The sequence below is a fragment of the Zeus faber genome, assembly GCF_960531495.2.
Source record: "Zeus faber genome assembly, chromosome: 17".
NCBI lineage: Eukaryota > Metazoa > Chordata > Actinopteri > Zeiformes > Zeidae > Zeus > Zeus faber.
The window spans coordinates 18,152,752-18,164,933 of NC_137204.1; the positions used below are offsets into that span (position 1 = coordinate 18,152,752).

General features: G+C 42.8%; 1 protein-coding gene across 1 annotated transcript in view; it reads right to left on the bottom strand.

The window, feature by feature from the left end:
* Nucleotides 1-12,182, bottom strand: part of LOC307242985 (putative E3 ubiquitin-protein ligase HERC1) — a gene marked incomplete at its 5' end in the record, with an annotated part of 47,654 nt that overhangs the window by 16,242 nt on the left and 19,230 nt on the right. Inside the window, 21 exons of the mRNA XM_080017634.1 lie at nucleotides 70-266; nucleotides 1,908-2,035; nucleotides 2,376-2,579; nucleotides 2,702-2,823; nucleotides 3,278-3,405; nucleotides 3,734-4,008; nucleotides 4,256-4,490; nucleotides 5,170-5,422; nucleotides 5,523-5,688; nucleotides 6,005-6,202; nucleotides 6,326-6,378; nucleotides 6,522-6,790; nucleotides 7,300-7,502; nucleotides 7,672-7,799; nucleotides 8,172-8,358; nucleotides 8,923-9,006; nucleotides 9,239-9,408; nucleotides 9,709-9,922; nucleotides 10,377-10,984; nucleotides 11,234-11,522; nucleotides 11,866-12,067. Of these exons, the coding sequence (XP_079873760.1) occupies nucleotides 70-266; nucleotides 1,908-2,035; nucleotides 2,376-2,579; nucleotides 2,702-2,823; nucleotides 3,278-3,405; nucleotides 3,734-4,008; nucleotides 4,256-4,490; nucleotides 5,170-5,422; nucleotides 5,523-5,688; nucleotides 6,005-6,202; nucleotides 6,326-6,378; nucleotides 6,522-6,790; nucleotides 7,300-7,502; nucleotides 7,672-7,799; nucleotides 8,172-8,358; nucleotides 8,923-9,006; nucleotides 9,239-9,408; nucleotides 9,709-9,922; nucleotides 10,377-10,984; nucleotides 11,234-11,522; nucleotides 11,866-12,067 (4,313 nt within the window). The remainder of the gene's footprint in view (nucleotides 1-69; nucleotides 267-1,907; nucleotides 2,036-2,375; nucleotides 2,580-2,701; nucleotides 2,824-3,277; nucleotides 3,406-3,733; nucleotides 4,009-4,255; nucleotides 4,491-5,169; nucleotides 5,423-5,522; nucleotides 5,689-6,004; nucleotides 6,203-6,325; nucleotides 6,379-6,521; nucleotides 6,791-7,299; nucleotides 7,503-7,671; nucleotides 7,800-8,171; nucleotides 8,359-8,922; nucleotides 9,007-9,238; nucleotides 9,409-9,708; nucleotides 9,923-10,376; nucleotides 10,985-11,233; nucleotides 11,523-11,865; nucleotides 12,068-12,182) is intronic.

The window sequence follows — 12,182 nt, forward strand, 5'->3', positions numbered from 1 at the left end:
ATGTCGGTGGAGTGTGGCAGGCGAAACCGCCACAGTTTGGTTATGGAAAAGAATGTTGTGTATACTCACGTGGCCATCATGATCCTGGGATTAGGCGCTGTGCCTGGGAGTGGGCACCACTCAGCCACGCTGACAGTGCTGGTGTGGGGGACGACATGGAGGATGTCCCACACACTCCCAGAGCCGCCAAAAATCTTCACGTCTGAACCGCCCGTGGCAAGGAGCAGGTATCCTGTGGGGTCCCACTTTAGTGAAGTCACCTTCTCCTGTGTCCAAGAGGAAAGGGAGGAGAAAGGGCGGTGTGAGCATATGATACAGGCTCCTACGGTGGTGCTGGAAAGTATCTTCTGAACTTCTGCATACATTTGAGCTAATCTATGATAAAAATCTTCACCCAAGTCCTAATCAGAGATGAAGAGCAAAGAACAAATAAAAAAACGAATAACACAAAAAACATACTTCTTCATTTATTGACTGAGCAAAGTAATCGAACAACAACATTTGGCGGAAAAAAGTATGATCATTCACACGGCTTGGAGAAATGTTGTCCCATTCCTCCTTACCCAACCGCTTCACTCACTTCAGGGCCTGCCACGACATTTCTATAGATTAAGGTCAGGACCATTACACACACACACACACACACACACACACACACAGACACAGACACAGACACACACACACAGACACACACACACACACACACACACACACACACACACACACACACACACAGAGGAAAAAGCAAGCGTTTCTATAATGAACTATATATATATATATATATATATATATATATATATATATATAGTTCATTATAGAAACTCTCTCGCTTTTTCCTCTTCCTCCCTCCAAGTACAGGAACTGAATGAGTGGAGGAAATGGACCAGAGGAGACATTGTTAAATATTATGTAAGGTCAGTGTTGTGTCAATGTGGGAGGATGCAAATGAGAATGTGTTGGGAGAACAATTGAAGTGGGTGTTGTGACCTAATGATGTGTACATTATTTTTTTTTTTTTTTTAAAAGACAAGCATGTTGTACTTGTACTGTATGTAATGTTGTACTGTAATGTTAAAATGTTTGAGGCTATATGTACGGTATTTCCTCAACTAGAGAGGCTTTTATTTATCTCAACTGCAGAAGGTACCAAGCCTTTATTGGAAGCAGGTTCATATAAGAGGCAGGCTTTTATATCAGGTTTTTATATCTAATATCAAAAAAGGCAATTTATTTACAGTCTTAAAGGGATGGACAACTTTTCCGCCTCTGTCACAAAGACAACTTGATCGCTTTACGTTTTCCTTAGAGTGCTCCGTGGAAATGATCAATAACACTTTGGAAATAAGAGAGAAGAAATAAGCGTATTCAGTGAAGAGGTTAATTGAAATTGTCACAAATTTAGTTTAATATTGTTTGTAGACGCCGCCCCGACTGCTTCGGCTCGTTGCTGCAATACGTAAACGACGCCGCCATATTGGAACGGGCATGACTGGCCTGTAAACAAATACAAGTAAATGAGGGAGTTGCAGTTTTTTTAGATAAAAAGGACTATGACATTTACATTTCTCAAACTATTTTAATGAGTCTTTTTTTATATTCAAGGGTTTATGATCTACGTGGAGTAGATTGCTCCACCGTCCAGAATTTCTGCTAATGGTTGCGCACTTCTTGACGCCCTTCCTGTGGCCCATTTCTATAAATCGATCATTTTTCCGGGAGTTTGTACCTGGTGGCATTCTGAATGCATAGTGATATGGAGGCTTATAGGGAACTAACCTTAACCCCAATGGTGACATTGTTCTTTAGCCATTGCACACTGCAATCAACTTTACCTTCATTATGAAAAGTAAAAGCAAAAGAGTTGTCTATTGCTCCTTTAATTAAATGTGTGTGTTTTGTGGCCTTACAGTGAAAGCCGACAACATTACAGGCTGCTCGTCCGCACACGATCCAGCTATGGCCACGAGGATCTTCCCATCAGCGTATCCTACGGAGAAAGGCTTGTCCACGCTGTGCCAAGCAACACACTGCGGGGCTACAAGAGATCAGAGAAAAGTCACTTAAGTAGGATAAAACATTATTATGAATCTGTCCTAATAGAGTAAGAGGCAACCTAATCACTGGAGGTTTACGATGACGTAACTGTGGTATTTAATTTAACTAAACTTAATTTTACTGATGATCGTGATTGGCATCTGAGTATTTCTCAATAAGCAAATACTGAGAGAAAAGCTTCAACTGAACATTAAGATTAACTCTCAATAATCCAAAAATGAGGTTCAGGTTACAAATTCCAGAGTTTTATATAAATATAGGGGGGTATGAATCAATACCAATATGAATCATCCATTGTGCAGTGTGGCTTTTCCTCTCACCTTTTTCCCTGTAGCAGTGGAGGAGTTCAGTGCTTTCCGCGTGGAGCTTCAGCTCCTGCATTCTGACCTGTAACCAACAGAGGGAGCCGTCCTGCCTTCCCACCAGCAAGTTATCACTCTGCCTGAGAGACAAGGGGCTAAATGTTTGCTCCCAGCAAAGAGCTGTAATCCTTGATTTTTGGACCTCCAAATGGCATTGGGATTCTATTAAACAAAACAAAAACAGAAAAGTAAAACAGGACGTAAAAAAAAACAAAAAACTAAATTACACAGCCAAATGTGAAATTGAAGATTTGTGAGATTTAATAGATGGCAGAGAGACAAACCATTTAAGTTCCAGATGGCTATGTTTTTATTTTCGGGTGCAGCCACAAACATGCCTCCTACACTCCAGTATACAGGCAACGCAGGGTTTGCTTCACCAAGGCTCTCTGCTCCACCGGTTTTACTGCAAAGAGTCGGATTTTGGGAAAATGAACACTATGGTTTACAGCTGTGATTAGGAATGTTGTCAATCTTAAAGAGGTTCCAGGGAGCAACCCAGCAAAACCATTAATAGTTAAACTTCACCATTATTTCATTTACCAGATATGAGCACTATTAGAGAAAGTAAAATAATGACTAACTTTAATATAGACAGATATGGAGGTTTGGACTAAATCATGTACAGTATAACAAAATATTTGCAGATTGGATTCCCAGAGACAAAATGTTAAACTCTGTATGTGGCTTATTGTGTATCAAATTGAGGCCCCTTGATATAAAAAAGGTTGAGAACCACATGTTGATAGATGTTGATAAAAGAAAAGTATATGTATTTTTTAATTGAATTCTTCAATATAGTTCTTAGGTGCAGAGCAAATCCCTTTCTTGATAAAGAGGTCTACAGAAACAGAGGCAACCTTGCGATGCAGGACAGACTGGACTGCAACTCCACCGCTTGCTGGCTGACGTTCCACCGTTTGGCTGTTCTGTCCTGAGACCAGGTCAACAGCAACATCTGGTCTTCGTTCCAGGAACAACTGGACACCTTAACATAGCAGAACACAAAATTATTTCATCATTGAATCTGAGGGTGTGAACTGTGGTGACCGTTTGGTAATATAAGTGAACGGGGTATAAGATATAGATTCATCGGGGAACATGTTGGTATTAACTTACAATCTGCAGTAAATTCAATATGCACTTCAGGTCAGTTTATTCATTAGTGAATGACTGATTACTTCAATTATAGGCACAATGTTTTCTATGATACCCTTTAAATAAATCAATATAAAAAGTAATTATTTGCTCATCAAAATTTAAAAAAACAATAAAACAAACTGTGCATGAACCTTAATTAGTCCAGATAGAATCACCTTGTCATGGTGTCCCTCTAGTCTTTTGAGAGGGCATTTACGAAGGTCCCCATCTGTATCACTGTAGGTCTGGGGTGGGAGGGCGTTGTGTTTTTCTGCAGCAGCCAAGGCCTGGACCAGTTGCTGTGCAGCCCACTCTTTGTGCTTGGTGGTCAGCCTGGCAGACAAGATGCAAGCTGCCAGCGCATTGGCCACTTCTAGGGAGCCCACTCTGGCTGCGAGCTGGGGCGAAGGAGGGCCAGAGGACGAGGAGGACAGGCCCGGTTTTTCTGCATCTGATCCATTTAATCAGAGATGCAACAAGTTATGTTTGTATTAAGCAACATAAATCGCTTCACACAATTGATTAATCAAGATCTATAGAGAATATAAAATGACATAGTACAATGGCGCAAACACCACCACATTGTTTGGTGGCGCCCTATTCTGGTGCAAATTGCATGGGGTAACTCCCAATAGAAAAATAATCAAAAACAGAGTTCAACATTTATCTTTTTGATGCAATGGGTCTTTTTTCCTCACCTTTGGCCTCAACTTCAGCTCTGTCTTGGCTGTAGTGGTAGTGGGTGCCCTTTTCAGTTAGAAGATGCACAAGGCTCTGGGTGACGACAAATGTTGAGTATTCTCCTGAGAAGTCACCGTGTAGCTTGTTGAACTCCTGAAGCCCGGGCGCTGGATTAGAGGACTGATCAGCTCTCTGACGTGACGAGTTCTCCACCGTCCCATTGTCCATCCCTGTAGCTGCTGCCATCAGATCCTACCGTAGGAAGGGTGTCACAGGGTATTTAATTTACATGATTTAAATTACTAATATAATTCGCTTTGACGGCATAAAAAAAATCCAGGACTCCTAAGATTCCAACCAACGCAAAGCCATTACTCTTTTGGATAAAATCTTATCTTAGTCCCGAGTTAAACGTTTGGCCTCCATTATTCATTGTCATTAAAAGAATACATTTCCTCCCTTCCTCGTCTCCTCATCCTACTTTACAATTGTCTTTTTCATTCTAAATGCAGATTTTCCCATGGACTTCCGAGGCCGTATCAGCTGAATTAGTCAAAATCACTTCAAAGATGTAGCTGTACCCATTTAGAATAACAGAACACCTACAGCAGGGCTATTCAATTATATATTCTGTTGGAGCAACACTGCGTAATATGGGGGACTATTAAAGAGATTATAGTATTTTGGCAGACAGTAAATGAGTGGCAATTGGTTGTGATTTTTATTGGTGGAAATTTACTCATATTTAGTTGTAAACCAATGGTCCATTTTTTGTGACAGTTTTTTGTTTTGTTTTGTTTATTGCTAACCTTCTACCCTGTTTGCAAGGCCATTTAATGCGCAGGCCACATTTAGGCACCGGGCTGCCAGCTGAATAGGCCTGACCTACAGTATGTCCTGCTGACATTTTCTCAGGGTTGGGGATATTTACATGTTTGCAGATGTCCACCAGTTCCCTGTAGGCTTTGGCACTGTTGGAGACCAGACTGTTAATGGCTGCGCCGAGGAAGCTGATGAAAGTGGACCTGCTGTGATCCGCCGGCAGGCCTGTGGCTCCCGAGCCCTGCGAGTCCATATGAGTGTGATCCCTACCAGCCACTGCAAGGTACATTAACCGCACCAGTATATGGATGTCTGCCAGCCCCAACGCCTCGAGCAGATGGAAAAGGTTACAAACTGAGGCGCTGGGAGATGGAAATAAAGGGAAGAAATTAATAACTTTGGAACAACAACAAATATAAACACAGTTAGACCATTATGTGGAGATATTTTGCTGACATATACCTAGAAGCAGTCATAGAAAGGGCTCTCATCACAATGCTGTAAGCCAAAAATATCTGAGCTGTGGAGGTGATGCGCTTCAGAGCCTTAAGTCTGTCCTCAGAGTCGACCAGTGATGCTGCCTGCTCCCCCAGGCTAATAGAGCCTTGCTGTTCAGCAGGGGCTACTCCTGGAGGAGAAAGCAATTTAACAGAAATGAAATATATACAGAAAGGACTTTACTTTGAGTCAGTATATTACAAATACATCTGCGATTTTTCAGAAGTGTTGGTGTTTTTTTTCTATTGACATAAAGCTTTAATAGTTTTTTGTCTTTTTGTGTTTAACACAAGTATGTAGTTTCATATATTACGTTTTTTGATAACGCCTTTCTAGGGTTAACAAAATATGCTCTTTATCCAGATACTCATCTGACCAACACACTGGGCTGATATGTTTTGCCATAACCTATTTATCGGAAAACCAATTAAATAATCACCTAGTACCTATTTGAGTCAGAGAAATCATCTGGTCACTAGAGCTGACAACCAGGGATCCCAGGGGGTCCGACTCAGTGAAGGTGATTGGATCCGGCACCAGCTTATTTTCAGTCAACCCCAGTGGACTTAGCAAAACCCCAAAGTCTTCAAGCCCTGTCAGCTTTTCGTCGTCGCGGTCATCTTTGTAGCCAAGCTCCCAGTCATCTGGGCGAGACATGAAAATGGACTCTGATTAAGCCTTCAGTACTACTGTAAAACTGTCAAAGAATACATCATGGTTTGTCAGCATATCAAAAGTTATAAAACATGTATAGATCAATTACCTACCATCAGCGGTGTTATCCAGTTGGCCAATCAAATCATTAGTTAAGCCGTTCATTCTAAAAGAAAGAAAAACATTTTTTATTTTTATTTTTTTACAAAATTGAGTTGCACGTTGTTGCACGTCGATTATCTGAAAACATACTCTGATCTTTATTGGAGTTTATTGGTGACATGGAAATACGCTCCATTCATACTTTACCCATTATTTCTGGAACCCGGATGGTTGGAACCCTGTTGGTTGGCTTCCAAATATTTCTCCCTGCACCAGTAGCAGAGGAGGTAGGAGGTGTAGCTGGAGCCACACTGCCCTCTGAACCACATGTTCACGTAGGCCCCAGTGCTGTCGTAGCCCCGCCGCGCGGTGCTCCGCCCACAGCCTGGGTGTTCACGCCGCATGTGAGCGTTAAACACCAGGGTGTGAGTGTTACACAGCTCACACTTCACCATCTGGCTGTGTTGCTCTCCATGCTGCAGACGTTGGAGGGATACAGATTAGGTTGATCAGAGTGAGGAAGATAATATGGGCTGGAACAGAGTCAGTTGTAAAAACGTTTTTTAATGCCAGTTGGTGAAAAATATACTGATTTTGGATTTGAAAACGAATCAACTGTAAATGACAGGCTAAACACAATAACATCCATTCCCATGGGGAAACATCACCATAGAAGACCAGGAAGAAAAGAAACAAGCCAATTAAGTTATTGTGTATGACATAATATATATTTTCAATCGTAGTCCAAAAGCAGGCCAAGCAGTCAGGAAATCTAAAGTACACAATACATGCACACACACAGGTGCATGTTGAGTGCTCTCTAGTTGATCTGGAGAATATATCCTTCTAAGCCCTCAATATTAACAGGTCAAAAAGCAAATGCTCGTCTCATCACGGTTAAGATGACGAATGACTTAAAAAAGAAAAAAAAAATGTAAAAAAAACCCACGTTGAAATTGATTTTTTGAATATCAGTATGCGTTACCTCCAACACGTGGAATGCATCACGATCAAAAACTGGAGGGGTAAGCAGGTCCTCGTAGTGGTCCTCATGGTAGGGGTCGTCCATGTAGTGCACCTCTGACTCCTCCTCCAATGAGAAGGTGTGGAATTCTACCTGCTCTGGCCAAAGTGAAACCCCAGGTTCTTGAGGGTACAGCTGAGGGAGCTGGCTGGGTGACGGCAAGTCTGGAAGAAACATCAGTGCCCTGACGCATTTGATAACTTGGACTATTTAATCAAATAATGGCAGGAGTTGCTATCCTGAGAGTTATGTAAAATGTATTGGAAAGTATGTTCCCAGTAAAATGGTATTGTTCTGTATCAACAGGTTGGATCACCATGTTGGCAGTCTGACCTGTTCTTCTGAGTGAGGTCCTCTGACCCATTGCTGAGCGCTGCCGTCTCGCTGGAGGAGGCCGGTTCCTGGTGAGGTGCACATCCAAGAAGTTCTCCCTTTCTACTAGGTCAAGTCCTGGAAGCAGACTGAAAAAAAAAAATGGATGCGGTATTTATGCAAAATGTATTCCTTTATGCAACATTATAAACGGTGTTATACCAGACTCTATTATGTCACTGTATATGACAAGTACTTTAACTTCTAATACTTTAAGTACATTTAAGAGCAAGTACTTATTTTCACTGAAGTAGAAATGCCAATGTGGTACTCCTTTTTACTACAGCCCAGTAGAGTAGTGGAAGAGTACAGTACACAGTCATTTTGTGTGAGGATGTTTGTATTTTAACAGAAGGGAAAGGTCTGTGCACTTCTGCCATCACTGAACATGATACCGTCACCTTGAGCTAACTAGAAGCCACAAAAACTGCTGATGGAAATATTTGTCACAAATTCCTCACCTTTCATTATGGTCGGCTGTGGGAGTCTCTGGACAGAGCACTGTTTCTGGCCCATCTGGCGAAGCAGTGTCTGTAGAACCCTCGTATGTCTGAGATGCAGCGACTGGTGGCTCCTCAGCGGGTGGGTGTTCAAGCATCCAGCTCGTCAGCTCCACAATGGTCTGGGAGTCCATCTCCGTTGCCACTGCTGGAGGGAGAGTAGCACAGTGCTGGATTTCAAGCAAGAGAACATGGGGATTTGAATCTATCTGACGGACGATCAAACTAATTCTAGGAATCAAGAAAACCCAGGGAAAAAGGCTGGTGAGAAATGTGAACAGTGAATGTCAACTAATTTGAAGTAAGGAAGTTGGAGACCAATAAACCTCACTTGATTAAAATACTACATTCATGAAATTAGAGAGCGTATTTGGCAAATGTGATGTTTGGCAATTCATACTCAAGTGTGATACTAAAAACATTTTTCCAACAACAACCCTAACAAAAATGCTATTTAATGTCTAATTCTTAAGAATATATGATGCAGGAAAAACAAGGAATATATTTAACTTGCTAATGTTTTGGCCACAAAAATTCTGGACTATAATATAGAGCCAAATGTGTTTTTAACTCCCTCAATATGACTTTAGTGTCTCCCAAAAGAAACATTTTTGAGAGATAGTGACATATATAATTCTTAATATTAATCACAATTCCAGAAAAGAAAGGTGGTCATTAATAAAGCATACATTTATAGCGTTCCAATGATTACCTGTTGTCTCCATGGCCTGGGTGATGTGTCTGATCGAGAAGCCCATTTCTTGTAACCGACCAGTGACAAACAGGCGAGACCATTCTAGCAGTTAAAAAACAACAACACCTAAATTAAAGCACAAACAAAGCTTCCACCATCCAACCACCCATAAAGTTAGACTGGAGACCCTACATTGGCTAAACAGGTTTGAACGGTACATCAGCATTTGTGAGTCCCTCATCCTTACACCCAGAGTAAGTTGGGGTAAACTCAGACACACTTATTTTGATTTTTATCGTCTTCCCTCTCGATACGTTACTGTGCTCGCTCTTACCCGTGCTGCTTCTATCGTGCGTGCTGCTGGGACTGGGCTCCAGGAAGCTGGTCTGCTGCTCGGTGAAGGCCTCGCAGGAAGCCGAGGTGGACAGGTGGAAGGGAGGGTGCAACGCGGGGGGAGAACCGACGAGACCACTGAGTGCCGGGAGCTGAGCTAGTACCACTTGCCTGGAGGAAGCAAAGAGGAGTACAACACAGTTACACTCCGCCATTTTTAGGCCCATTTAAGGCATATTTTAATTCATAACGGGGTGCTCAGAAGTAATTAAGATCCATGCATAGTTAAGTTCTTGCGCAACTTGCTGTTTGATTGAGGACTGTACTGATCAGTAAACCTGTGAGCATACTGCACTTTTGAGACTTTTTTTGTTTCTAACTCCGAAATCCATCGTTATACAGCGTAACTAGGTACAGGGGTTTGCAGGTTAGGAAATGAAAAATGCGCTACTCAGATGTTCCTGCACTCACTGTAATAAATTGGTGGGAAGGAATGGGTTGAAGTTATTTATCCCATCTGCCTGCACAGAGGTTAACAGAGAAGACACTAGGTCGTTAGTGGATGACGATACGGAGGCGTTGTTTGATTGTCCAAAGATGGCCGTGCCGTCTGAGCCTGTGCTGTAGAGGGAGACGGAGCTTGAAGACTTGGACATTGACCGGGACATCAATTGGTGGTCCGACTCTGTTAGAGCAAGATAAAGGAGGATTTGAAAAGATTACCATCACAAGCAATACATTTAGCAAAAAAAAAAAAACAATCAAACCAAAAAAAATGCGTCTAGTATAGGGCCCGAGCTGGGAACCAAGCACCAGCTTTTGGTTGCAAAGATTGACAAAATGGTTACCGAATTTGAATGATTTTAATTTGAGTGATAATGACACTATATAAATATAAAAAGACTGGGTGTGGCACTTGACAGCTACATATGCTCTGTTGTTATTAGTAACAAGTGGAACAAAAAGACGCTGACACAAGCCCTCCCTCTGTCTGTGATGTTGAAGTTACGGTCACTTTTTATTCCATCCTTACAGGTGCACGACGGTTTTATAACACGAAAAGTGGTCGACATGGTCAACCGCTATCGCCGAGCCCCGCTAGTAACCAGAGAATCCTCACTCGGGGTCAAGCTACCTACCTTTGCCATCTCTGGTTCCTTTGTCCTCTTGCAGTTCGCAGATGGCTCCGTGGTAAATCATGACCTGTGCCCTCTCCAGGTCAGGTAGTGAGACACTCTGTTTGATGGGGCAGGGCCTGACCGCCCACTTCACCATGCTCCGCACCACATACTGCAGTACCGGCCTCAGCTCAGCACTATCATCCGTGGCCTTGCTTTCCGTCCTCCTGTCCGGGTGTGGGCTGGGATGGGGGCTCAAGGCCGAGGTTGTGGCACCGTGCTTAGGTGCCAACAGCAAATTGGAGAACTTTCCGCAGCTAAGAATGATAGCCAAGGATTTCAAAGCTCCGAGGAGAAGGTAGGAGACTTTGACTGCTCTCATTTCCGCGGCAAATGTGTGTGGTTTCTCGTCTGGCATGACACGGTGAGATTCTCCATCCGGACCTTTCTCCAACTCCTCCTCACGGCATTTCTTCGGAGCTGGGATTTTAACCTGTTTTCCCTCCAGTTCCTCCAGTATCCCCATTAAATATATCAGATCCAACAACACTGATGTTTTGAGCCCTCCGAGGCGTGTGACGTCACAAGGAGGGATATAACAGGGTTCCAATGTAGTGATAGGTGCGTCGCTGGGTGAACAAGAATTCAGGTTTTACATGGTTAATACATCATATATTTCAAATATCTCACTGGAAAAACAGTCTAAGACAAAAATTTCATATTTCATTTAATTTATGACTAGGGATTTTGTTTTATTACATGGAAAATGGTTGCATAACTTCTAAACAAAGAAACTGAAACAACAGAATTTAAAGAGTATCGGGGTATTGAATTTGTTGAACCCAGCCCGAATGAAAGGCGTGATGTACACTGAATACCTGACAGAGACGTCAGCCTCCTCCCACTGAAGTTTGACCAGGGAGCCTCTCTCCTTCACCACCCCAAGCAGAGTAGCCATGCGTCTGGTAGACTTGTGGCGACACTGCCCTCCAGCTCGGAGCCCAGTGTCCACCCCTCCGATCAGGGCCAGTACAGGCCACACCTCAGCACACAGGACGCTCAGCTGGGCCTTGGACAAGCCCAAGGGACTCGTCACCAAGTCCTCTGCACTACTGGAAGCGTTATCTTTTCCCACCTCATCATCCTCAAAGGCTCTGAAGTTAAAGCCTGTAGAGGGATTCGATTAATCGTTCAGAATTAACAGAAATATATATATATATATAACATTACCATATACTAACTATAATCACAGTCAGTCTGTTCCTTGGTTCTCCAAGATGCACTGATTCAGCCAAATGTTCAACACCAGCTGTTTCTGATACTTGCCAGGAGATTTTAAATGTCCTAGTTTGTTGTTTAAATGACACAACTTGCTCTGGGAAGCATCCAAGCATTCATAGTCTGGCTAGACATAGTGTGTATGAGTTACCACTTGCCCACACTTAGCCAAGTACCTCTTTAATTTATAGTCTCCAAAGATCTATTTTTTTTAGAAAAAGAAAATCCTCACCCTCTTTCATCAAGGGGGCAATAAGGTCCAGATGTATCTGAATGTGTTGGTTGATGTGAGGGGTCCACTGGTCACACTGGTAGAGCCTGCGGAGGAGCTGCACCGTAGCCTCCACCATCACTGTGGTCTGAGGGCTACACAGAGGCTCCCCAGGCCGCAGGGAGTACGGCAACGCCCGCAAATGGAGGTCACTCAGTGCCACCTGAGGAAGGGCACAGGTGGCACAAGGAAAGAAACTTCACATTCACCAAGCAATGGCAACACCGCATGTTGGAAAATTATGTAAGAAAAGATGACAAATTCTCCTCTAAAACAAG